Below are 27920 nucleotides of genomic sequence, written 5' to 3'. Positions count from 1 at the left end.
TACATCATGATTTTGTCATAAAAATTGTGCTTTAGTAAAGCTCTGTTCACACCAAGTTTGAGAAAATACATGGAATTTTAAAATATTTGGAAACCCTTTTTTTTGCACCAAAACTATTCTGCACTATATTTTGTTGCAACATTTTTTTCATTCTCTTAAAAGAAGTCTGGATATCTAAAGTAACTGTTCTCTATTTTAAAATAAATCTTGGATTCGTACACAAAGGTTTAATCATAAAATCTTGCCTTGCATTTATTTTGTGCCGAAAATTCGGACTTGGTGTGAATAGGTCTGAAATCTACAGGAAATACCATCAAAATACACAGAAAAAGCCATTCATATGACAATATTATAACTATGTCTCACTTTTAAAAGTAAAAATAATAACTTACTTCCAAACAATGGCAGTTAAACTCATGTGCTGTATACGTTTAAAGTGAGAAGTGCAATAAGTTAATATTGGTTAGCTTCAGCTTTGTTTGGTGCACTGTAGAGACAACTGTAAGTAAACCATTTGTAGGGCGAATTACAAAAAGTGCAAATGTGGCTATGTTCGGAATAGCATACTACCATACTACAGTATGTACATTGTGCCTAGTATGTATAATTTCAGTATACATAGAATACCTGGGTGAAAATTTGCAATCTACCATCAAATCCACAATGTAATGTGCTCGACATGAGTCGATTTTGTGTGTAACGGACAAGCTGAAATAAAAATCTCTGATTCTTATCAAAATTTTCCAATCCGAACACAGGCTGCAGCTTTGTAGCACCTTCAAAACATTGCTGTCCTACAACGTCAACTTCTGACTCGACCAATAGCTTGAGTTTGGGGCGGAGCTACAATGGAAGAAAAAAAGGAAACCTGATTGGAAACAGTCATTCCAATTTGTGTCATTAGAAATTACACACGGCAGTTAAGTACACTGCAAAGTATCGCTTAACCATTCCAAAATTTCTTGCTGGTAATTCATCATTAGATCAATCCACACAGGACAGTGAAAAACTTACGAAACAGTACTGATAACACGTAGAAATATCTCTCGCCTTCATAACGTTGAAACATTGAACATTGTAATTCCATCAATGCAGCACACTTTAGCCTTCATTTGGGCAGATCATTTAGGGAATGTTCAAGAGGTTAAAATGTACAAAAATAGCGTATAATCTGGTCAAAAGCGATCTGTGCATAGCCTGCTCACAGGCCGAGGGGTTGAGGGAAAGTTCAGAAGGTTTGGTCATCGTTGCAAGAGTCTGTCCAGTGACCGAATGCCTCGCAGATGTCGCAGTACGGTCGTTCACCGTTGCGGCTCCCATGGTACGTGGTGTGTGGAGGCGAGTCGGGGGATTGTGTTTGAGTGGGACAGTCCTCTGTGTCGTGCAGGTCGAAGCAGTCACAGATGTCGCAGAAAACACGTGGTGGGGCTTTCTTCTTCTTGTTCACCTCACCAAGGCTTGAGAGTAAGAGGTTAAACAAATTATATTCTTCGTGAAGAAAAACAATAATAGCAACGAAGATGCAAGTAACGTAATGCTTGTCAAGTATGTACAACATGACCATGTGCCAGGGTTATTATAGTTAACAGAAACCAATCAAAAAAATGTTGCTTGAAGTAAAATAAATGTTAACTGAAATAAATATTTAAATATATATTTAAACATTTAAAAAAGTGTGACACTTTTCATTTTCATTTAGTTTAACTTCATGTACTTAAACTAAAAAAAAAAAAAAAAAAAAAAAAAAAAAAAAAAAAGTCAAGATGTCAATACTCACCCATCATGTTCATCATTTCCATTAAACTCGGTCAATGCCATTTTCTTCAGCTTCACCTTTAGTTCCTCATTCTTCCTCTGAAGGTCCACAATGACTGAGTTCAGGAAGTTGATCTGATTCATGCAGGAAAACATTGCAGAATTTAGAAGTTTACACGTATAATATCCTAAAAGCATTACCATATATGGAGGAGTGTTTTACCTGTCCCTCAGCAAACTCTTTCTCTTCTCTCAGTTGGTCTATAGCAGCATCACCTACAAATAAGACAAATGATGAAATGTTGGAATTGCATTTTAGTTAAAGAAGATTTGTTACAAATTTACTTTTTTCTTTAAGATTCATTTTTCATACTCCAAATGGAAATAAAAAAAATAGTTGTACTATTCGTATGTCATACTACTTCCATTGCCAGTGTACCAATTAATTTAAAGAACAAGCAACATTAATTTTTAACAAATCCAAAGATATATATATTTTTTTTTTTAACATAAAATTGGATTAAAAGTAGAAAAAAAACATACCGTAATCATGCAAAATCATTGATCTAATAAAGGCAGGGTTGGTGAGCAGAAGAAACTTTTTCAAAATATTACAAACACTTAACCCAAGCTTTTAAATAATAGCGTGAATTAAGTGGCTGATAATATACACTTTATTGCACAGAATGCAAAATGCTGTCATTCCATTGAAAATATAAATATGCTGACAGACCTGAAGTGACTTCCTCTCGGTTCCCTGTCTGCCGGCCCTCCAGCTTTTGCTCCAGGCTGTTCACTCGGCTCTGCAGCTGGCCTTTGTCCCTCTCCAGAGACGTCACGGCTGACTGGAGTGTCTTGGCCATGGCATTTTCCACACGAAGCACTGCAATCTTTAATGACAAGTTATTTTCCCCCCATTATCTGACAATAATAAGCGACAACCACACGGAGAACAAAGTTTTATATAGTAAGAAAAAATAGGAACAACTGCTGTAGACAACAATCAGTGAATCTACATTCTTTTTACTTAAGACAAATTTTGTCATAGTCCATAATGTATAAAACATACTTTGAAGAATGATCCATAAGTTTAGATAGACTTTTGAAACCCACGAGTCAAAGTTCTTACCTCATTGCGTAGTGTCTCTAGTTCCTTGTCTTTATCGGACATCGTTGCATTAGAGTTCTCCCTGTGAGGACAGAAGAGCTCACTCTAGCTGGTTGGATTTACAGTCATGTTACAAAAGCCATATGCACTCTGAGAACATGCATAATACCATCTCTCAATGGAGCTCCAAAGATTAAAAGCTTACAGAAAAACGTGAAAAATATGAACAGACATCCAGTGGGACTGCAGTATTTTTAGGGTGGAGGAAAACAATAGATTTTAAGCCAAAAGCTTTTTTATTTGAGATTTACAACTAAACCGCAGTCATGGAAACAGATCATTTCTCTCGATGCGGTAATCTTGGTGCATCATAAAACAATGATCTGTAAAGTACCTGTACTGACAAGCTTTTTTGAAAGCCTTCATTTCCCATGAGATGAAATAACAGAGTGCATGTGATCTCAAATCCAGCTCTCATTTGAACAATTACTAAGACAGCGCTCCATTTTCACCATCAAAAGTGTCTGGGACATGCTGTTTACAACCACAAGTAATAAATTCAGTTTTTGAAAGCTTGTGAAGAAATTTAAATGAAATAAATCCATGGGATTTATGGGACACAATACTTGGTCACGCATCACGTCTCTTTCAATTTACATCTTGGATGGCCTGAGGGTGAGTTAGCTTTGAATTTTTGCTTTTAAACCAACGTTTACCATCGGCTCACGCTTCGAGATTTCTGTCTTGATTTGATTGAATGAACTTAATTCTAATTCAATGACATGCACTTACATCTGTGTAATCTCCCGCTGGCTGGTCAGAGCTTCGCTGCCATGCTGCCAAAAAAAAAACATGATACATGATAACTCTATCCCTCAAACTGACGGAGAACGTCAGAGGGCAACACATTTCAGAAGAGCTGACAGGAAAAGTCTTAGGAAAGAGACACAGATAAACACCACCTGCTGTGAGTGGATGTCCAACTCCTGAGCCAGTGTACATTTCTCAACCTGGAGCAACACCTGCCTCGGAGACGTCTGACTGGATGACAGTTTTAGCTCCTCACTACACCGAGAGAGAGAGTTAAGGAGGGAGTTAATACCCATACTATCATGTAGGACTAGCATATATGTTTGTTGAGTTGCAAATCTGCATAGAACAATGATTTTTGTAGGATCATGTGACACTGAAGACTGGAGTAACAATGCTGAAAATTCAGCGTTTCAGATATTTAAAAACTGAATAATATTGACAATATTTTTGTTTTTATTGTATTTCTGATCAAATAAATGCAGCCTTGGTGAACAACAACAACAAAAAAACCTTCAGACAGGTCTCCATCCTCCTCCTCATGTGAATGAATGAGCCAATCTATTTCTAATCATAATGCAGGAATAAATCAAATCATGTATGGTCAAAATGCAAGCGGAAAATCAAGGTGACGTCTCCAAATTGTGAGAACAAATGCACTACATCTACATTACATCTTTTTTTCCATAAAGCATACCAAAAAATATATAATATTATAAGCTACACCATGATACATATTCATTAGCATCAGAAGATCAACAGAGTGTTATGAAAGGAACTCCGTCGGATCTCACATGGCACAAAACAGCAGCCGTAGCTGGAAAGATGAAGTTACGTAAAATTCCCTGGAGGAGAGACGAATATCTTCAGTACAAAAGAGGCTGCACGCAGGAACCTGGAGACGTCACTCGCTGGACATGTCAGCAAACGCGGCCTGAAGGAGTGTGTCTAATCAGCTAGAGCTATGGAGGCTTGGAGCTCCGGTTTGTGGCTCTTTAATTTAAAGTCCCATTTACACCACCAGAAGTGTTCCTTGAGATTGCACAAGCATTTTGAGCTAAAGGTTTCTGCTTAAATGCTTAAAATTAATTTACCAAAAAATATATTCTTTTTCTTTTCAAGTATTTTTTCAGCAGATGTCACCAAACCCTCTTATTTTTCAAAAACTTTCATATAGTGACAGTTTTCATCATCCAGTCAATTCCTGATGTTAGAAATCTGTTTTTTTTTACATGTTTTTTCTCATTGATTATCCTGAATGTTAAAAATGCTGCGAGCCGGATTCAAACTCATTGCGCCCACAAGCACAACAGCTCAATATTTCAGAAGACGCACATTACGCCTGTTGTTATTCAGAAATAAAAGCTGTTGTGACCATGTGGACTTGCGATGTCACTCTGTGACTCACAGATCTAATTATACCACCACAATGACGCCAACATGGTCCTTAACTGACTAATTAAGATCAAGATCCTTTACAGCTCCAACAAAGTACACAATTAATGTAATAAGATGCAACTGAACGACGTTAAATTGGGCTATTTGTTGGAGCTGTTGTTCAGTGGTCAGTAAACTAATACATTGAGTCAATGAAGTGAAAATGCATGGGTGTACGTCAGCAGGAGACTCACATTTCTTTGTGGAGGCTGTCGATGTTCTGCGTTTCTGAACTCAGCTGCTCCTGATACTGAGATTTCTGCTGCTTCAGGACCTCAAGCTGGTGGATGAGATAAAAGACAAATGAATCAAGTGAAAGAAGGAGGTTTAGAAAAACATTACATGGATTTGGATGAAATGTATTGATGGCAATGTCAAGAGACCTTTAAACATCATTTATTTTGCATTAAAAAAATAAATAAAAAAAATCTCATATTTAATCACCATCACGTTTTTTGTGTGTTCTTAAATTGATTTAATGATAATTAAAGCACACTTCACTTCAGATTCTTATTATCCTAAAAATGAATTTTTATAACGGCAAAGTGAATAAAAAAGTTATTTATTTATAATATTATTAAATAATATTTATGCTCATTTACGCAAAATGTCTTTATTACAGTTCTTTTTTAAATTAAAATATCCATTAGAATTCTGGGGAAAAGCAGTGTTGTTATTGTTAACAAACAAACAAATATGAATATTAGATTAAAAACTTACTTGAAAAGAAAATTTACTAACAGAAATGAAATGTTTAACTTTAATTTGAAGATCTAAAATTACTTAATTAGCAAAGTAATAAACATTTAAGCTAAATAGAAACAATTATAAAAAAATTACAAAAGCACAAAGTTACTAAAACTTAAACTTAAGATAAAATACATAATTAAAAAAAAGTGAATTAAATATGAACAGATACTATAATAACACTGGGGAAAGCATTAGATTTTCATGATATTAATAATGTGATTCAGTGTTTACATTCAGAAAGTCTGAGAGATTCCCTGGTGATGGAGGAATTATACTGTCATCAATGTATGAAATGTCATCAAACAACGATTTCATTCAGACGGAGACAAGTGAAAGCATTCTTCAGCTCTTCAAGTCCACAGCTTAACATTTCCATTACTTAAAGAAATAGCATGCAAAAGATATAGCGACACAAAATATTTTATTTCCTTTTATGCATAAAAAAAAAAATCTAAAAACTCATAAAGAGACCAAAACAGATACATACATACATCACCATCAACATTGGACAAAATCAGGGAAAATGCCACCAAAATTCAAATGTGGGGAAAAACTGCCCTGTACATTTTAGTTTTTTTAATTCAGATATTCTTCTCAAATATTTCTTATAAGCCTAAGAAATTATTATTATAAATCAGATGGAAAATATCATTGAATGTATTGATTAAACTAAAGTATCTGAGGTGTTGTATGGTTAGAAAACTGGTTAGAAATTCTGAAAATAAATATTTACATAATGTACAGTACTTCCACATAATTGCTCCTACAAATAAACTCTAGTGAATCAATATTTTAACTTAATAACCAAGTTAATTTCTGTCACTTACCAAAATTTGGAAATCAATACATTGGGAGAAAAAAACAACACACAGTGCTCACATTAAACCTCCAATCTAGAACAATAAATGCTTCAAATGTAACCGAAACATGCATGATATAAAATTTATTTAAATATGGAAAAAATATGCCCTTATATTATCCAGTTTCAGTATCATCCTAACCCATTTCCAATATATAAAAAAATGCTAATATTCCTGAATACTAACATGGTATTCGATGTACAGAAGAGTGATCTTTACCTGGCACAGAGAGCTATAAACGCTGCCCGTGTAGTTCTGTTGGAGCGCTGTCACATCCATGCTGCTATCTCTTTCCTGTTTTTTTCCAAACAAATGTGCCCCATCAATAAAACATCCCCCTCTGACCCCTGCAGCGAGAGAGAGAGGCTTGTGCTCTCGCTCTGTTGGCGCTCCAGCACACGCTCACGCTCACGTCAGAAAAGCGTCACATAGGGCAGCTTCATTAAAAAAGCACGGCAAGCCCCGCCCCTCTCGACATCCCCCTGCTGTCCCGCCCCCTCCTTCTGCTGTTCTCATTCATCCTGAATTAGCCGGTTCTTCTTGATGATACATGTTTGTCTTTGGTGACATCAGAGAAATGGAAATCAAAGCCTCTATACTCGGTTTATTTTATGAATAAACATATATAATAAATATAAATACAATATAAACATATTCGAATAATATCTGAAGCATCATGTGACACTGTAGACTGCAGTAATGATGCTGATAATTCAGCTTTGATCACAGAAAAAAAATATATTTAAAAATATATTCCAAATAGAAAACAGGCATTTCATATTGTAATAAAATGTAAGTTTTCTTTTTACTATATTTTTGATCAAATTAACACAGCCTTGGTGAATATATGCATGAAAAGCTATTATTTCTCTTATAAAATCTTTACATTAACTCTGCTTTTTTTAAACCTCAAGGGTACAAAAGGTCAAAATGAGGTCACAATAATAATAAGGGAGTCTATTTCAATATAGAAACCAAAGCACATTAAATGGACCATTAATCCAAAAATTTAAATTCTATCATAATTTATTCATAATGTGTAATTTCTCATAATGTCATTAAAACAATCTTTTGAGAAAAGTTCGCACTCTTTTTCATATAACATCAGCTCATAGTGACTGTGTAGTTTATATGTTTTGTGTGCTAAAATCTGAAAATCTGCAGTAATTTGAAGTAACTTGGTGTGGGGAATAGAGCAAAATTAAAGTAAATCAAAACAGTTGCATGGATCTTAAAGAGTTTCATCAGCGCATCACAATCAAACCCCCAATATAACCAACAACATCAGCTGATCCACTGCATGTGAGTCTCTTTAATACAGATGCTCAACTAAGCCAGTGACATAAGAAGACCTGTTACTCTTTCACACACTCTTACCGTATGCAAAACACACAACTCAAGGAGCTAAGCCTCCTCTGAGAATTGCAGGCCATCGAAGTGATTATGTAAGGCCATGTATAGGCTCCAGGCGGTCAGATGTAGAGGACTCGTGCATGAATTAACAGTGTCTGAACCATTATGTCAGTAACAGTACAGTTACACCATAAAAACTCTGCTTGTCTCTTAAGTAAACATGTTTATTCAGCTACAAATACTAAATGTTTTAAAGAAACTACTGGCTGTTTCACGTGTAAACAAAATATTTTCGGTTAAACATGTTGACAGCAGTATTTAAAGGAACAGTTCACTAAAAAATGACAATTTACTGCCATCCAAGATATAGATTTTGTTTCTTCATCTCAACAGATTTGGAGAAATGTAGCATTACATCAATTGCTCACCAATGGATCTTCTGCAGTGAATGGGTGCCGCCAGAATGAGAGTCCAAACAGCTGATAAAAACATCACAATAATTCACAAGTAATCCACACCACTCCAGTCCATCAGTTAAGTAAAATACGAGTCCTCGATCCATTATGCTGCTTTATCTAATGAAAAAATGATCTTGTCTGAATCACAAAAGAAATATGCACAAATCAAGCTTGTTTAAAAAAAATGATAAATAAAATAAAAATCAGTTCAAAACAGTCCTAAACAAATATGTGGGAGGATTCTGATATGAAAAGACAACAGGGGACAGACTTTTTCACTGGAGGAAGCGTTATTATTAATTATGAACTCATATCTTGGCCAGAAGCGACTGCATAAAGTAACAACACCTCGACAGATTTGTTGCTTACAAACATGCAACTTTTCACTTCACAAGACATTAACTGCTGGACTGTAGTCATGTAGATTATTTGTGGATCAAAGTGATGTTTTTCTCAGCTGTTTGGACTCTCATTCTGACGGCACCCATTCACTGCAGAGCATCCATTATTGAGCGAGTGATGTAATGCTAAAAATATAATCAGGTGAAGAAAAAAACTGAGGGTGAGTACATTTACAGCTTATTTCCCATTTTGGGTGAACTATTTCTTTTTAACTTTAATTTCATAAGTTTTAGAGCAGCTGTTGTCTTCCTAAATGAGCTTTTTTCTAGCATTTTTAATGATTATTACTGCTGTCTGATAAGGTGAGCATAATGATCACTGTTAAATAAGGTTAGTGATTTGAACAAACTAACACCAAGTATTAAACTTCAGCATACACCAGTGCTACTGAACATGAATACTTCAAATAATGTGGTCTCTGAAGGAGATCCAGTGAGCAACCACCTAGCAACAACCCAGAGCACCCTAGCAACCACTTATGACATCCTAGCAACATAGAGGTGACTTTTGAACTGGTATACAAATAACTGAATTATTCAGTCCCTTCCAAGTCCCTTACAGACATCAGATACAACCTGAAAGTAACCAGGAATCATCATTTATCTTTATGATATGAAGAGTAAAGCATATTTACCTCCTCCTGCAATTCTTTATTCCTCTTCATCATCTGCTTCAGCTTTTCATCAGACTGTAAACTCTGTTTAGTGCGAGTAAACATCTAGTTAGTCATGGGCTTAAATATATACACTTCCATACAAAAGCTTGGGGTTGGTAAGATTTGTTTGTTTTGATAACTCTTCTGCTCACCATGGCTGCATTCATTTGCTAAAGCATATAGTAAAAAAAAAAACATTGTATAATATTATTACTATTTAAAATAAAAACTATTTACTCCTGTGATCCGCATCATCCTTCGGAAATCATTCTAGTATGTTGCTAGAAAGCTAAATGTTTTTAGAAAGCTAAAAAGAGCAGCACAATTTTGAAATAGAAATGTTTTTTTAACATTATGAATGACTGTACTGTTTCTTTGGATCAATTTAATGCATCCTTGATAATAATAAAAAAAAAAGTATTCACTTCTTTCAAACATACTAAATAAAACAGTGTAAAATAACTTAACTATTGTATTTTATTAACTATAACTACTGGTTAAACGTTTGGAGGTATTAAGAATTTACTAATTTACTAATGTTTTTGAAAGAAGTCTCTTCTGTTCACCAAGGCTGCATTTATTTGAACAAAAATACAGGAAAAACAGTAATATTGTAAAATATTATTGCAATTTAAAATAACTTTTTCTACGTATATTTATTTAATGAAATGTATTCCATTACTCCAGTCTTCAGTGTCACATGATCCTTCAGAAATCATTCTAATATGCTACAAATAACATTAATCTTACCAACCCCAAAATTTTGCCTAGCAAAGTATAAAACAGCAGGAGCTACTGGGCCTATTCGGTCACCTGGGTTTGGTCAAATTTGATGGCTTTCAGTTCCAGCACCTGCCGTTCAAGCTCAGCACTCCTCTCTGTGATTCTGTTCATCTCTCCTTCTGTTCGGCCCAACTTCTCCTTCAGCTCCTTCATCTGAAGATCTCTCTCTTCATCCTTCACCTGTTCCTGCTGCTGTCGGACGGACTCATCCCTCTGCACCTCTTCCTTCTCCCTGGACACCTGATCCAGCTTCTCTCTCTGCATTTTCATGGTGCTTTCTATTTCTGGCGCCACACAGAAGTAGTCATAGAGGAGCTCATGCAGCAGTATTTCTGCTAATATGATCATTTTCCACAAACTTTCACCCAAATTGGATTACTGAGCAAGTAAAAGTGTGTCGTTGTGTATTATATCTCGGCTGGGAATGGCTGGTTTATCTCTTGAACATGCAAAAACGATAGCAAAAGCTGTTCACATTGGCACAGGTTCACATGCCAGTTCTGCAAATATCAGTTCAGATGCTTAACAGTAGTTTAATAGCTTTAAAGAATTTATTAGCCTTTTTTCATGTTTTGCTTACCTTGCATGGCTAGTGTTGCTTTGTTATTGTCCTCTGATGCGGTGTCAAGTTTCTGTTTCTGAAATAAAACAGAAAAGAATTGGTACCAAAAGGGAAAAAAAACAGGTTTACCTTTGTTTGTTTCATGTGCATTTTTTAAATATCTTGTTGTTGTTATGCAGACAAGGGTCATTATTACCGTCTCATACTTGAGATCTGATGTTTATTTTATAAATATACTGTAAATATAAACACAAACATACACACAATTTTGAAAAGTATTTTTTACACTATATATGTGTAAGAAGAAAACACTATTTCAGTCTTTCTGCTTCAAAATTTCACGTTTAATTCAATGCATTTCTTTGTTATTATTTGTGAAATGTACTAGCAATTTCTGAATAGTTTCTAGACCAATTTCAGTGTACATTAAATCTATATATATATATATATATAAAATTTTATATAAATGTGCTTGACTTAGCAAAAGAACTGTATATTGTGATAATGTTATTATATTCAAGTATAAAAAAAAAATAATACAAATTTTAATAAAATAACGTGATAAAATTACACTGATTTACATAGACATTTTATATAAAGGCTTTATATATATATATATATATATATATATATATATATATATATATATATATATATATATATATATACACACAGACATACAGGCTTTATTTTCAACTAATGTCAGTAGATTGAAGTACTTGGTGCTTCAAGTAAAGCCTAACCATACTTCATAACAATAATAAAAATCACATTGATGTATGACTTCTCATGACTTACATGCTTAAAAGACATGATTTTGTAATGATTTAACACTTAATTTTAGAGAAATGTATGCATCCGCAGGCACATTTAAATAATTCAATAATATAAAAAGCAGTTATTAGATCACCATATGTGCTGAAGAGAGGCTTAAGTACAGCACGAGTAATATACATTTTTGCAAATAAATGCCATTATCTTTATCGGAAATAAAAACCAGGCTTTTTTTGAGGTTATTAAACAAGCAGCATAAATGCTGAGTACCAGATCTTGCAGCTGCTCCTGGAGGCATGTTTTATCCTGTTCAGAGGAGCTGAGTTTCTGCTGGAACAGGAGAACTTCCTTCTGTCTGTTCTCTAACTCAAAGTTCAACTCCTTGATCTGTAAGAACACAAAGATCAGTTCTTATGATGCATATGTCTTCTGGTGTACAATCACATGTCATAATGCGTCTTGTTTGGATGGATTTGAGGAGGGGCCTGAACAGACCTTTTTGTCTTGTAATGGAGGTGAAGCTGATCCTGTGGTCTCGGCCCGGAGAGTTCTCAGCTGAAGATGCAGGTCAGACACTTCCTTTTCCAGCTCCATGATCCTGGAGCGCTCAGACACCGTGGCCACCTACAGCAGGACACAAGACTTCATCAGCCACTTACTGTGGGAAAACTAAAGACATTAAACATAAACTAGATGTTTTCTGCATAGGAAACATCTAATATTATCTAATCAAATTAGATCAATTTCAGAGATTATGATCAGGTGGGAATACGGCTAAAGAAAAAATTGTTTTGGCATATTAGAATGATTTCTGAAGGATCATGTGACAATGAAGACAGGAGTAACAATGCTGAAAATTCAGATTACCTCACAGAAATAAATTACATCTTAAAATATATTTAAATAGAAAATGGTTATTTTAAATTGAAATAATATTTCACAATATTACAGTTTAAATGCAGCCTGGGGAGCAGAAGAGACTTCCTTAAATATTTTTTGAATCGTACCAACTAAACCTACAAATATACTTTTCAGATTACTCTTCAGAAAAATTCAGATTTTTCCTACATTACATAAGTCTACGTAGAATTGTGATGAAAATGTGTTTAAATGTCATGAAAAAAACCAACTACATGGACCTAAAAAAAAAATAATAATAATATATATATATATATATATATATATATATATGTATATATATATATATATATATATATATATATATATATATATATATATATATATATGCAAAACAATTTCTTATTTTCTTTACTTGATTTTGGAATTATAAAAAACTTGTAGAGATGCACCCAGTGACCTACCTCAATCCATTGTGGAATAAAAAAATAATAACTTTCCCAAAATAAGCAAAAATCACTTCTGTTCATGGAGAGCTGACATTAACCCCAAGAGAAATCTCTCTCACCCTCCCATCTGACAGATTGATTTACCCTAGTATCCTCTAACTCCCTCTGGAGTTTGTCTGCTTTGGTCTTTTCAAAGAGAAGACTCTGTTCGAGCTCCTTAATGTGGGCATGCTCCAGTTTGGTCTGCGTCTGTTAGTAGACAGAAGAGGAAAAGAGAGAGACAACACCAACGGTGCAGTCATGTGCCAGCCAAAAGCCAAGTACGAAGAGCTTAATGCAGACCTCGACATCATCCTCCTCTATGAATGAGGACAAAGAAAGCAGTGAAGACTGAAGATCACATCAAAAAACCAAACAAGTACACAAAGACATGAAACTAATGTGGAGCAAAGAGCGGGACGATGAAAGAAAGATGGAGGAGGTCAATAATAATGAATGAAGGAAAGAAGTGTGTGAATGTGATAAAAGATGAAAAATGAAGAATGCAGAAATAAAAAAGTGAATAACTGAACAAATAAAGGTGAATGAAGCATCAAGGAATCAAGAGTCAAATCAAAGAGTCAAAGAGCTATAAACAGAAGCGATGCACTGTTTATTACTGATGAAAGATAGAGGAATAGATCTTGTTTGAAAAAAACTTCTCCAAATAAATAGATTTTTGAAGAACTTGATATTCATATAATAACATGTTTTTATCTTGCGACAAAATCAATAAATCCATCTATCTATCTATCTATCTATCTATCGCTTTAAAATAAAATTTACATATATATACTTTTCTCCTGTGATGAAAGGTAGATGTATGCCTTGCTGTCTTGCTAAAATAGAAGTATAAAAGTTAATGATCATTTTCTGACACAGACTGATCGACTAAAGACTGCCGGTCTACTAATGTCCAGGCTCCTTCTATGTAAATGTATGTGATAGGATCACTTTACCTCTAGGTCACCTTTGGTAATGCAAGCTTCCTCTACACGGAACTGCAGGTCCTCCACTTTTCTGTGGGACAAAACATACACTTCAATCCCTAAAATGTTTCCTCACACGTTCAAAATACTGCATGTTCCTCAACAGCAATCAATTCACATGCGAGGTATTTTCAATCATACGGGGTTACCTTTTTTCCTCTTCCAGTTGATTCATCAGTTCCACTTTATCTCTGTCTGCAGTTTCCACGAGTCTCCGCAACTGGTCCAACTTGGCTTCCATCTCCAGAGCGTACTTCAAAAAAATGCAACTCGTTTGAATCTCAGTCTCTCGTCTATCATCCTAAAGACGACTTTCACATGATGCTACAGAACTGACCTGTTCCTGGCCCTGTCTGAGCAGCCCAAGCTCCAGCTGCACTTCTCCGGCATGACTTGTGGCTCGTGCCACTTCCGTCCTCTCCAGGTCCCGCTCGGCCAGGAGCTGCTCGATGTGCTGCTGCTTCTCCTTCAGAGCCTCCTGCAGGGCCGTGGTGCCTGAGATCTTCCGCGCGTACCGAGCCGACGTCTCTGTGAGCTGAGAGATTATTGACGGGTATTACTTCACATATTTTTTGGACAAAAGCGTATTCTGTGAATGAAAGATGTGGGACTGTACCAGGCCTGCTCGGCTGGGTTTGCCTCCAACTGAGGAGGTGACAGAGCTGAGAGAGCTGATGGAGGACGCGCTGGTGCTGTTCTTTAGGGTCGACCTGCGCCTGGAGGTTTTGGATTTAGCAGGAGTGGTGGATGGGAATCCGATGCGGATGACTTTGTGAGAAGGAGCGAATAGTCCGTACTTTGGTAGGCACTGGAAATACCTTTGGGAGTGAAGCATAAAAATATACTACAACTGTTCAAAAGTCTAGAGCCAGTATGACTTTTAAATGTTTTCCAAAGAAGTCTCTTTTGCTACAAAGCTGCATTTGTTTGATCAAAACTACAGTAAAAACATCAGTAAAATATTATTAAACTTTAAATTAACGGTTTTCTATTTTAAAATATTATAAAATTTTATTTATTCCTGTGATGCAAAGCTGAATTTTCAGCATCATTACTCCAGTGTCACATGATCCTTCAGAAATCATTCTGATATTTTGATTGGCTGCTGAAGAAATGTTGAATACTATTTTCGTGTGCTGCTTAATATGTTTAGGGAACCATTGATTTCAGGATTTTTTGATGAATAGAAAGCTGTAATTGTATTTACCATCACTTTTGATTTAATGTGTCCTTGTTGAATACAAGTATTATTTTTTCTTTCTTCTTTAAAAAAAAAAAAAAAAAAAAAAAAAAAGATAATTTTAATGACCTACTTTGTCATTTAGCTCACAATTATCCAAACCAACTGTACACTTCCCATAAAACATCTCTATTAAAACAATCTGAGGTTAAAGCCAAAATTAAACTGCATTAACCACCCATTTAATTTCCGTAATGTGACAGTAAAAGGATATTTTTTTCCATAGGGAATTGAATATGAAAAATAAAGTATATGACAAATAGTTGGAAAAAAGAGACCCTTGTAATCTCATTTTACTTCTATGGTTACAAAGGAGAGCTAAAGAGTGTTTTAAAACTGTGCTTTGATTCACCTAGATACTGTAAGTAAGACCTGAAAGATCTGTTTTATAAATGTGTTTTCAAACAGAACGCCCTGTTCCCATGGTTTGATCTCATGTGATTCTGACAAACTGTGGCCTTACCTTGCACCAGCCACTGCCCCATCATTCTTGCCAAGAGGTTCGTCCAACTCAACACCACACCAATCACCTTTCGCAAAGTCAGTTTCGCCCAAAAAACGCACAACACCTGCCTTGGTTCCACCAACCTGAGGAGTGCAAGCAAAACATTCCTTCAAACTTCCCTCAAGGAGCCACTAAGCATGAAGACAGCCCAGAGACGGGTCTTACCAGCACACGATCACCCAACTTCAGTTCCTGCTGCAACTTCTTGGCCGAATCCGTCTCAGACAGATTGGATGCAGACTCGCTGGTGGCCCTGGTTAGGTTTGTTGTGGTCTTGGTTGTTGCACTAGTGGTTTGAGTGACAGGAACAGGATCTTTGGCAGGGGAAGTGGATGTCTTGTTGGCGGGTGTCTGCGTGCCATTGGCTTCACGCTCTGCCACTGGAGTGCGGGACAGTTTGGAGGGCCGAGTAAATATACCTTGCAAGTCCTCACACTGGAAGTAGCGCACTCCGGCCACAGAGCCATCATTTTTCCCGATGGATTCATCTAGAACAATTCCCGCCCATTGGCCCGGTGCAAACTGGGTCCCTCCAATGAACTCCACATAACCTGGTTTATTTCCATTGACCCAAACTCGTTCACCGACAGAGAAATCTGACACAGCATCTTGGGCCGAATTAGAGGTTGGAGATGTTACAGCTTTGGCACCAGCTACAATAAGCCAAAATACAAGCACGTCTGGTATGAATCAGTGTGTTTCTTATGTAACCTAAAGGTGACTCACCTGAGCTGGGCGAGGTTTTGGTTGGTGAAGCAGGTGCTGCTTTTCCAATCTTGGTGGGTGGTTTGAGACCACTCGGATTTCCCGCACTCATTTTCCCTGCTTTATGCACGCAAATGTGCTATTCCTGGAGGGCCTGGAAAAAACGTGAACCCCTCCCTGACCAGATAAGATTCCCTAACAGAAGGATATACAATTTTATTGCGTTTAGGTGTTTTATTTTGTGATAAATGCCTAAAAGCATAAAAAGTACCATGTAATCCATTATAATTGTAAAGTCATGATGAATCAGATATAGCGACATTTCTTTTGTATTGTGATGTACATTTGAGTGATTATCAAAAAAGGCAGGACTGGGTTCTATCCATCAGTTGTTGATTGGATTTTAAGATGTGGGAGTGGCATCCTTGCATGTGTTTGTAGGGGTGGGGTTTCAGCAGACTGAATTTTGGAAGTACAATTGATGTATGATGGTAATCAAATAAAATTACATCGCAAAAAGAAAAAAATTTAACACATGCAAATGTTTATGGTTAGATCTATTACCTGCATTTATAATATAGATATGGCGAATTTTCACTCCATGCCTACTTTAAATCAAGAGTTGACTGTTGCACGAATAGTGACTGCACTGTTATTCACCAAAAGCAGCTAATAAATCTGAAGTTTGACACTTCCACAGGAAACCGCTTACTTCCCCCTTAAAACATTAGGTGGATGTGTTGATAAATAACATGGTTACTGAATTATTACCATGTTATGCATGTCATGATAGTGTTTATCAAATGTTACCAGGCATGGTATTTTTTGTTAGTCACTGCTGAAAGAAGAATCCATATTCATGATGATTCCACATTCTAAACATGAACTGTCGTCATGGTATTTTTATTGGAACTTTTGTTACCATGGTAACTAAGGCTATTTGTGTTCGAATGACAGATCATCATCTGTACACAATCATTAATACTAATCCACAACATGACACACAATAAAACTTAACGAATACATGACTCACGATTTCAAAGATAACTATCAAAACAAATATCACAACTATCCACGAATTTACCAGTGTATTCCTCAAATTAAATATGAAAATGTCTGTTTTCAGTCAGTAGTTCAGTATGTGTTTGGTTATAAGTGGCTGTGTGTTCTTCACGTCATAAACTGTCTGCTAACTGACATTAGCCAGAGGAGCTAAATCCGCAAAATTAAACTCAAATGAGCTCAATGCAGTGAGCTTTAGGGTGGAATAAAGTTAGGTAATTATCTTACCTGGACTGTAATGTGTAGCATTCCTCCGTGATAAGGGAAATGAACGGATTTCGTGTTTGTCTGGATGATCTCACACTATGATGATGATGATCGGTGAGGCAACACAAGCTGCACCTAAACACTTTAATTACAGTGACTTTTGACATGCCATCTGAATAACGAGCAATTAAAATTGGCTTGTATCAATGAAAGTGGGAAGTAGTGGGTTTATTAAATGATGCATGAGGATTTTGTTGCTGAATAAGTCTGATTGTAAGGCTATTACAATGTATTGATATGGGGAAGCAAATAATTAGTTGACTTAGGAGTTCTGTAATATAGTTTAATAAATAATTTGTTAATAAACCTATTTTTTAATTGAATTATTGTGAAAGGATATGATTGCAGGAATATGTCAGTGTACTTGGCGGCCACTAGTGGTCAAATCAGGTCAAAAGAGGTAAATAATATATATTTTTTAAAAAGCAAAAAAAAAAATAATAATAATAAAAAAAAAATCCCCGTTCTTTTCTTTATTCAATCATTAATTTAATTTTCAGTAAAGTTGATTAGAATAAAAAAATAATAATTTACTAGCTTACGTTTCAACAATATTTCTGGTAGCAACTAGTTGTCTGATTAACTCCAGGTACGTTTGCACAGGTTTAAATGATGATTATAGCCTCATTACATTTATATCCGTTTTAGGCACCTCCTACTGTGTTCTGAACCTGTAACCTGCTGATACATTCCCCAATAATAATTAATGTACTACCATTTAGTTATGTGTATGCGTAACTTATAATGGAATCCAATATTTAACATCCCATTAAAATTATAAAAAAATATATTTAACATCAAATTAAAAAAACAGCACATGACGGTATTGACTGCAACGTTCAGGTTAAATTGCAATATCATCGTATGCATATTCACAAATTTCCTCATCCAACGAACATCGAAAATGCTATTCAGATACGATTTATTTGTGCAAATCTGCATGCTTGTGTGCATAAAAATCACCAGAGGGCGCATGCCCTTGACGTGAGGACTGCCATGACAATAATACGGACATGTATTCTGTACCTGTACCATTGAACTCGTAGAGACAGTATAGATAGACCATAGATCTTGTAGTAAGCAGCACATTAATGTTTTCGTCTGAATGAAGTACAGGTGCTGCGCGCTAATCACATGCATCTGTGTTCCTCGTGCAGTCCGAAAGATTCTGCAATAAACGAGAAAGAAAGGGAAACCAAAGGACTGCACAAAGGTTTTGTGTCCAATACAGAACATAAGGTAAGATGCACACGAAGTTTGATTTGAATAAAATAAAATAAGAAAGCAGAGATGTTTGATTGCAATGTTGTCGTTTTTTTTATTATCCTCCCCACACAGGATTAATTGCATGGTATTATTTTATAAAGAGACAGAAATAATCTATGTGATACGTGCAAAGATCTTATGCACGTGTGGACGGATCTTTTCACATTCCATCTGCTGCCATTTTGTCTCTGTTTTAACCCCACAGTGTCCCTCTTAACCCCCGGGTTCTGTTCGGTCATATTAATCAGATACGACTTCAGCAGGTACGATATATCTACATTTCCACAAGGCTTGATTAATTTTCCTACACTAGCCATCTGAACACTCAAGTCTAAAGGGGTTAGGTCATATGATGCGATTTCAAGTTTTCATTTCTCTTTGGAGTGTTGCACAAATAAGATCTGAAAATTTGCAAAGACTTAATAAAATCTAAAGAGATATTCTTTATCAAAGTTAAGACTGTCACGCCCCCTAAAATGGAACACAAAATATACACAAACCCATTCCAAAAAAGTTGGGACACTGTACAAATTGTGAATAAAACAGAATGCAATGATGTGGAAGTTTAATATTTCAATATTTTATTTAGAATACAACATAGATGACATATCAAATGTTTAAACTAAGAAAATGTATCCTTTTAATTGAAAAATAAGTTGGTTTTAAATTTCATGGCATCAACACATCTCAAAAAAGTTGGGACAAGGCCATGTTTACCACTGTGTGGCATCCCCTCTTCTTTTTATAACAGTCTGCAAACATCTGGGGACTGAGGAGACAGGTTGATCAAGTTTAGGAATAGGAATGTTGTTCCATTCTTGCCTAATACAGGCTTATAATTGCTCAACTGTCTTAGGTCTTCTTTGTCACATCTCCCTCTATGATGCACCAAATGTTTTCTATGGGTGAAAGATCTGGACTGCAGACTGGCCATTTCAGTACCCGGATCCTTCTTCTACACAGCCATGATCTTGTAACTGATGCAGTATGTGGTCTGGGATTGTCATGTTGGAAAAGACAAGGTCTTCTCTTAAAGAGACGGCGTCTGGATGGGAGCGTATGTTGTTCTAGAACTTGGATATACTTTTCAGCATTGATGGTGCCTTTCCAGATGTGTAAGCTGCCCATGCCACACGCACTCAGGCAACCCCATACCATCAGAGATGCAGGTTTCTGAACTGAGCGCTGATAACAACTTGGGTTGTCCTTGTCCTCTTTAGTCAGGATGACATGGCATCCCAGTTTTCCAAAAATAACTTTTGATTCGTCTGTCCACAGAACAGTTTTCCACTTTGCCACAGTCCATTTTAAATGAGCCTTGGCCCAGAGAAAACACCTGTGCTTCTGGATCATGTTTAGATATGGCTTCTGGATCATGTTTAGATATGGCTTCTGGATCATGTTAAGATAAAACCTATAGAATTTTAGCCAGAAACGGCAAATGGCACGGTGTATTATGTTCACCTACAATGTTTTCTGGAAGTATTCCTGAGCCCATGTTGTGATTTCCATTACAGTAACATTCCTGTATGATGCAGTGTTGTCTAAGGGCCTGAAGATCACAGGCATGCAGGATGGTTTTCTGGACTTCTGATATTACTCCATTTTTCAACGCAGCATTTGGGGAATTGGTGATCCTCTGCCCATCTTGATTTCTGAGAGAGTCTGCCACTCTGAGAGGCTCTTTTTATACCCAATCATGTTGCCAATTGACCTTAAAAGTTGCAAATTGGTCCTCCAGCTGTTCCTTACATGTACATTTAACTTTTCCGGCCTCTTATTGCTACCTGTCCCAACTTTTTGGAATGTGTAGCTCTCATGAAATCCAAAATGAACCAATATTTGGTATGACATTTCAAAATGTCTCACTTTCAACATTTGATATGTTATCTATATTCTATTGTGAATAAAAAATAAATTCATGAGATTAAAAAAATTTTTTTTTACCTTTTTTACTCACAATTTGTACAGTGTTCCAACTTTTTTGGAATCGTGTTTGTACTTGAAACCTTTTCACTTGATATTTCGGTTTTATGTCATTCCTTGGGTAATTTGTGAGTACACTGTGTTAATTCAATTCCCCGTATAATTTGGCAATAGACAAACAACATGATTATGTTTTTATTTACTATGGGAAAAACGACATGGACACAAGTAATTTTTTATATTAAATCTTTTTTACTACATGGTAAATTTCACATTCATAGAGGCAATTAGTCTGAAAAGAAACTTGTTATCAGTTCAAAAATAAAATGGGTTAATATTGAAACAGTTGAAGTTGAATTTCTCTATTCAATTTCGCTTTAACTATACATATATACCATGTTTTTACTTTGTGAATTATTATTGATTATTATGATCAATCGTATTTTATTTTTGTTGTAGGCTATATGCAATGTGATATAAAAACTGATATGAACATTGTTTTATATTTATTTACACAAATGCTGTTTTTAAAACAGCTTTTTATATAAAATGTATTATTTTAATATTTATTTCTGAATTACATTATATAATAAAACGTTAAATTATAGACCGCAGACGTGTGCTGTATAAACAAGGGATAAATCCCTCTCTCCCTCTCAGAGTATGTTTTTAATTATTGCAGAATTTGTCTTTAACTAAAATATTTCAATAACAATATTTTAAAATCATCCAGTTTTTACAAAACGAAGAACAAGTTTGTTTGACTACTTTACTGAGCACATTTTGTAGCCTTCCATTATTCATTATTTTTATAGCCAGATAATGATATCTAATAAACATAACTATCACTCAAACCTGTGATAGATTGAAAGAACTAGCTCATTTATGACTTTTAATATTAGGTAAATTTTGATCCTATCAAGTGTAAGAAATAAAGTTATAAATGTGACTTCCCTGAACCTTGCTTGCAGTTAATTCTGTAGCTGCACCATGAAGAGGCGGTTCAGCATTGTGGAGTCCCTTGTTCATTTATATGAGTCCAGTGTAGAGCAAGGAGATGGAGCCCTACATATGACAAGGGATGGAGGGATGGAAGTGGAAAGAGACACAACCCAACATACAACTAATGATGGAGGAATGGAAGATGGTGATGTGACCCTACATAAGACAAGTGATGGCAGAATGGAAGAGGAAAGGGATCTGGATGGAGAAGCTGAGCTGGATCTGGAACTCTTTGATGAAGCTTCTGAAACAGAGGACAATACAGAGTTCGACCCAGACTACCATTCTTCTGATGGAGAAGAGTCAGAGGAAGAGTCAGAGGTCACTGCTGAAACAGAGGCAGCTTATCAGTCCAAAAACGGAAAAATATTGTGGACTCCAGCACCTCTTCCTCAGAAACAACAAGTGAGATTTCCAGCTCATCATATCAAAAGGACCCCTGGACCAACCAGGCTGGCATGTGTCAATGCTGAAGACATAAGATCAACATTTGAATTGTTTTTTCCAGATGATATTAAACAGATTTTGATTGAAATGACCAATTTAGAGGGGAAACGTGTATTTCGTGATACCTGGAAGGACTTGGACTGGACAGACATGCAGGCCTTTTTTGGTTTGTTGATTCTGGCAGGTGTGTATCGATCCCACCATGAGGCCATGAGTAGCTTATGGCACGGTGTATCAGGGAGGGCAATTTTTCGTGCTACCATGTCACTGAAAAGTTTTACCAATTTGTCAAGGGTCTTCTGCTTTTACAAAAGGGACAGAGAGCATAACCAACAGAAAAGTGACAAGCTGGCACCAGTAAGGGACATCTGGGATAAATGGGTTGAACGCCTGCCACTCTTGTACAATCCAGGCCCAAACATCACTGTGGACGAGTGCCTGGTCCGTTTCAGAGGACACTGTCCCTTCAAACAATACATGCCGAGTAAACCAGGCAAGTATGGCATTAAAATCTGGGCAGCATGCGATGCCAACTCGAGCTATGCGTGGAACCTGCAGATCTACTCTGGCAAAGCTGCCGACGGCAAGTCAGAAAAGAACCAAGGAATGCGAGTGGTCCTGGACATGACAGACGGTCTAGAGGGACACACCATCACGTGTGACAACTTTTTCACCTCGTATGGCCTCGGTGAGGAGCTGCTCCGAAGGAAAATGACCATGATCGGAACAGTCAGATCAAACAAACCTGAGCTTCCACCTGCGCTCCTGTCCATGAAGGACAGGGTCCGATTATCATCCATGTTCGCCTTCACTGATACACACACTCTTGTGTCCTACTGTCCCAGAAAAAATAAAAATGTGCTGTTGATGAGCACTTTTCACAGAGATGCCAAAGTAAGTGACAAAGATCACAAGAAGCCAGAGATAATCCTAGACTACAACCAGACTAAAGGCGGAGTTGACAACCTCGACAAGGTACTTTACTCATTTGCTTTATTTAGACATTTACTGCATGAAATGAAATTAAGCATATCTATTTTTAAATACTAATTATTTCTGCATGAAATGAAAATAAAGTGAATCTATTTTTAAATACTAATTATATATATTTTTTCTTTATTGAAAATCTATTACAATCGGACGTCACAATATGTAAGAAAAGATCTGTCGCTAGTTCTGTTTCTTTACGACTTTAGTAACAAATGACCCACATAAAGTGAACTGAATTGTCAGCTGGTGAGCTAAAGCAATGCTAAGATCATGGGTTCATTTGCCAGGGAAAGTAGTAACTGATGAAAGTAAATGTTTACCTTGAATGCAATTTGGAAAAAAGTATCTGCCAAATACATATGGAAATGTTTTGCTTGTCATTTCACTTCCAGGTTGTTGCCACTTACACCTGTCAAAGAAAGACAGCTCGTTGGCCAATGGTGATTTTCTTCAACATGTTGGATGTCTCAGCCTACAATTCATTTGTACTGTGGACAAAGATAAATCCCTCATGGAACAAAGGGAATTTCTCAAGAAGGAGGCTCTTCCTGGAAGAACTAGGGGTAGCTCTGGTTGGTCCCTACATGAAAAGACGGCATTACGTTCCCCGCTCACCAGCCTCTCAGAATATGTTGGTACAAGCACAAGCATGCTCTTTAGAAAAAGACGTCCTTCTGCTAGCCTCCAAATATAAGGTGAAGGAAGCACGAGCATGCTTTACAGCCAAAAAACCCAGCTCCTCCCCAGTATCAAGCCCCAGCAAGAGGAAAAGGTGTCAGGTCTGTGAATCAAAGAAGAGCACAAAAACCAGTGTGATGTGTAGTCGGTGTAACATGTACATTTGCAGGTCACACGCTATTACAACTTCTTATTGCTATGCATGCAAGAAAGTTTAAACAAGACTTACGGCCCTGATATACTTCAAACAAAATCAAAGAACGAACTGATGACGTCATTTTGAAAAAAATCAGGCCGAAACAAAGTTCGAAACAGCCGACCAAAGCATACTTACTGGGGGAGTATGTTTTGGCTCCTAAACACCTTTGAGCTAACCGGAGTTATGCAAAAAGCAATAGAGAAACATCCGAGACAAGTTTTCCAAGATCGTTGTGACACGTTTACATTAAAGGTGCTGTATGTCAGTTTTTGTCTCTACTAAAAGCATAAAGATACCATAATATGTTTGCAGATATTTAAGAAACATGCTAAGTAAACATACTTGTTTATCTGAAAAACAATGCTACAGTCAGTTATTCTCTTTTGAAAATGTGCATTCCGGGGCTGAATGTCGGTATTTGTTTTGGTTTTTGAAACCCGCCCACCACCAGTTTACCCGATTGTATCTTGGCACCCATGGTTGCCAGCTGGCGGAAAACAATGTATTTAATTTAATTAATTGTCAATTGCGCTCATTCCTGTTAGTGTCATCAGTCTGGCAAGCCTGTGCATCAAGTCTGAGGAGGAGGGGCCGAGTGGAAAAAACCTCTCCAATATTTTGAATTTGGTCTGCACTACCTAGTTCAACCACTCGGTGTCAATTCTACGTACAGCACCTTTAATCTACACCCCGCCTCCACCAGCACAAGGGTGCTGGAAAGTTTGGGGACGGTATACCGTCACTCAGCCTTTTCGAAATTTATTTTGCTCCCAAACGAAGAACGAAAACGAACTTCGTTTGTAGTGTATCAAGTCTTTTAGTCATGGCTAATGGATTGTTTGTTGCTCAGTTTTTATAGTAGTTATTCCTCTTACTTTTCTCTTTACTAAAGGCGGGCGTAAATGGTGCGAATTCGGATGGTTGGAAGATCGTATGTCCACGCACGCATCACGAGTGATTTCAGCGAGTTTATCCTCCTGGTCAATTGTCCACATTTGCCGTGGCGCTGCCCTCTTTATTTTTCTTCTTCTGTGGTTTTCCTAGTTTGTGATTGGTCAACTTCAGATAGATCAACAAATCGGCTTGTTCAACCCCAAACGTCAAGAATTCAAACCGATAGCTCACAAACTTTTTAGACATGCTTAAAAATGATCGGGATGTCAGAGGTGCTCATAAGCCACTCTGCTCGGCTCGTAATTCCTCGCACATGATACGAGCCGCGACCAAACGAGCATACACGATTTCCACACAATTGAAAAAAAAAATCGTATGCGAACTCGTATGACAGCAAAAATTGCACCGTGTACGCCCGCTTTAACTTGTTTGCCATTGCAAAATGTATCTTGTTTATTGTCTTTTCTCTTGACATGATTATTAGTCTACTTCATTAGAGTTATGGAATGTTGACATTGAATGTTTCAAATAAATGAGATGCTACAAAAATAAGGCCTAGTCAGTGCCTTTTCATTTTAATGTGTATAAACAATGTGGTATCACTGGAAAAAATACACCTCAAAAGAAGAAGGTATCTAATACATATTAGAACTTTGTGTTTCCAGAGTCCATCATAAGTGGATAACTACCTCTACTTAATTACTTCATGTCATTATCATGCAGGTGTTTCAAATACATACATATTTTCAAAATTTTTCAGTTTAATGATATCTATGGGCCCTATAATACACCCGGCGCAATGCGACGCAAGGCGCAGCGCAAGTGTGTTTGCTAGTTTCAGTCCGGTACCGTTTGCATATTCCCGTCCAGTGCTACGTCATTTAATTAGCAAATGCATTTGCGCCCACGCACAAGCGGATCTAGAAAAATATTGATGGGGTGGCGAGAAGGGGGCAGGAATTTTTGAGGGGTGGCAACATGTGGCAGACGTATATATACTGAATTTAGTCAGTTATCACAGTTTGATGATAAATATATGTGCACACTAAAAAAGGACACAGGCTATCATTTACAAACTTAATCTCCTGCAATCAATGTCTTGCATTTGAAACAGTTATAACAAACATTACAAACATATAAGGAATAAGTGGCCCAACCCCATAAGCACCACCACACTCACTAATGCATTCAGTATGCATCGACATGTAATTAAGAGCATTATAAAAAGGTTTAGTGTTATCAATATGTCAATTTATTATAAGAAACACAAGATTTTAACAGCCATTTCCAGCTGGGGAGACTCAACTGATTTTCTACTGTTAAGTGTTAAATCACCATCTAACTCAACCAGTCAAGAGCTAGATTTAGCATTAGATGTTATATGTATATGGTCTCTGAAGCATAGGTTTTATTAGCTGACAATAATAAATAAATAAGCATTATAGGCACAAATACAAATGTACTACAAATGTACTTTTAGAAATTGTTTTAGAAAAATATGGTGTTATTGTTTTGGCAAGCTTAAATTAAAACTTCTATGAAAACTTGTGTGATATTCCTTTAAAATAATGTTTTAGTATATATTTTAAGTATATATTTACTAAGCAATTTCTTACATAAAAGTTTGGTCTAACTCAAAGAAATTATTTTGGTGGGTTGTAACCAGAGTTTCTGTGTTTTTTAATTAACTATTATTATTAGCTATTAAGCCTACTTGAAGTATAGCATACTCTACTGTGCAATAGTACTATATTTCTGTTTGAATTTCTTCAAAGTTATACCGGAATTTTATTTTGACATGTTGTCGTAAAGACATTGCCGTTTCTGTCAGTCTGTGTATATGATACGAGTGAATGACGATAGTTTTATCAAATGAAATGGTGAAATCCTCTCATAGCGCGCTGACGTGCACATGTGTAGAATACATCATGCATCAATATAGTGAAGAGCTGAAAACAACACGCGTGCTTCAGTGTATGTGTGTGTGTGTGTGTGTGGTAGAGCACACATTCCCAGAGACGTGTATAACAACACCTTAAGGGTTCCCATAAGCAGGATTTTTTTTTGTTGTGCCCCACTTCCTCAAATATGATGATGGGAAAAAACCCTACTATAGGGGTGAAAAAATAACTTTAATCAAATAAAAAAACTAAATGAATAAATTGTATTATTTACAAATCACAATTGTAGCTCTCGACATTTACTTGTGGCTATAACTTTATTATGACTCTAATGTATTTTATAGTCTCAAGCATTCAGAAATCTTGCAAAAGGAAACTAAGCAGTTTTACTATGATAAAACCATGGTTTATTTTTGTAAGGGTTGTGATATGCACGTTTTTTGTTGAAGAAATTATAAAGCCTGTGTCATCTATAGCAAAAAGGTGGCCAAAAATGAAAGATTAAGTGAATATATAAATGTTTGGTCAGTAGCCTAAACAAGGATTTGATTGTCCTGTAAGTGTAACAGCAGCAATCACATGGCATTTGTAATAACATGTACCTAAATTGTTTATTTTGTATTTGCCTACATTATGTATTTTAACTGTTATTATTAACCAATCATTATTGCCTCATATTTTTTTATATAATGCATTTTAAACCATTTTAAAGGCTATTGATGGCTTAAGTCTGTTTTTATAGCAACAACAACAACAAAAATATAACAGCATATTAATCCTTTGTAGATTATTTTAG

The 27920-nt window shown here is 36.2% G+C and overlaps 2 protein-coding genes across 4 annotated transcripts; one reads left to right on the top strand and one right to left on the bottom strand.

The window, feature by feature from the left end:
- Positions 1 to 765: 765 nt before the first annotated feature.
- LOC113054705 (CAP-Gly domain-containing linker protein 1-like) lies at positions 766 to 18118 on the bottom strand. Of its 3 annotated transcripts, none has more exons than XM_026220425.1 (22): positions 17783 to 18118; positions 16514 to 16687; positions 15953 to 16440; positions 15746 to 15870; positions 14659 to 14860; positions 14380 to 14577; positions 14192 to 14295; positions 14013 to 14073; positions 13159 to 13263; positions 12203 to 12331; positions 11978 to 12094; positions 10952 to 11009; positions 10402 to 10649; positions 9568 to 9630; positions 5305 to 5390; positions 3826 to 3928; positions 3656 to 3699; positions 2885 to 2945; positions 2489 to 2645; positions 1979 to 2031; positions 1778 to 1890; positions 766 to 1457 (listed from the first exon to the last, which is right to left on the bottom strand). In XM_026220425.1, the coding sequence occupies exons 2-22, from the start codon at positions 16602 to 16604 to the stop codon at positions 1229 to 1231; spliced, it is 2835 nt and encodes a 944-aa protein (XP_026076210.1). In that variant the 5' UTR covers positions 16605 to 16687; positions 17783 to 18118; the 3' UTR covers positions 766 to 1228. The 3 variants fall into 3 exon arrangements, with proteins under 3 accessions (XP_026076210.1, XP_026076209.1, XP_026076211.1); XM_026220424.1 differs by having other exon boundaries at positions 10402 to 10655; positions 17783 to 18117; XM_026220426.1 differs by having other exon boundaries at positions 10402 to 10655; positions 15953 to 16395; positions 17783 to 18117.
- Positions 18119 to 18804: 686 nt separating this feature from the next.
- LOC113054704 (piggyBac transposable element-derived protein 4-like) lies at positions 18805 to 25769 on the top strand. Its single transcript, XM_026220423.1, has 4 exons — positions 18805 to 19060; positions 19293 to 19350; positions 21985 to 23437; positions 23845 to 25769. Exons 3-4 carry the CDS (start codon positions 22004 to 22006, stop codon positions 24346 to 24348), a joined length of 1938 nt encoding a protein of 645 aa, XP_026076208.1. The 5' UTR covers positions 18805 to 19060; positions 19293 to 19350; positions 21985 to 22003; the 3' UTR covers positions 24349 to 25769.
- Positions 25770 to 27920: the final 2151 nt, after the last annotated feature.

The sequence above is a fragment of the Carassius auratus genome, chromosome 35 (genome assembly GCF_003368295.1).
Source record: "Carassius auratus strain Wakin chromosome 35, ASM336829v1, whole genome shotgun sequence".
In the NCBI taxonomy this organism is placed as follows: Eukaryota; Metazoa; Chordata; class Actinopteri; order Cypriniformes; family Cyprinidae; genus Carassius; species Carassius auratus.
This window is presented reverse-complemented; position numbering and strand designations above follow the sequence as displayed.

Excerpts from the sequence above, each read along its gene's own strand:
- LOC113054705 (XM_026220424.1), bottom strand. The coding sequence starts at position 16,604 with ATGAGTGCGGGAAATCCGAGTGGTCTCAAACCACCCACCAAGATTGGA. Across the intron at positions 2,646-2,884 it reads TAGAGACACTACGCAATGAG|ATTGCAGTGCTTCGTGTGGA; the intron begins GTAAGAACTTTG and ends TTGTCATTAAAG. Across the intron at positions 1,891-1,978 it reads AAGAGTTTGCTGAGGGACAG|ATCAACTTCCTGAACTCAGT; the intron begins GTAAAACACTCC and ends TGCATGAATCAG.
- LOC113054704 (XM_026220423.1), top strand. The coding sequence starts at position 22,004 with ATGAAGAGGCGGTTCAGCATTGTGGAGTCCCTTGTTCATTTATATGAG. Across the intron at positions 23,438-23,844 it reads GAGTTGACAACCTCGACAAG|GTTGTTGCCACTTACACCTG; the intron begins GTACTTTACTCA and ends TTTCACTTCCAG.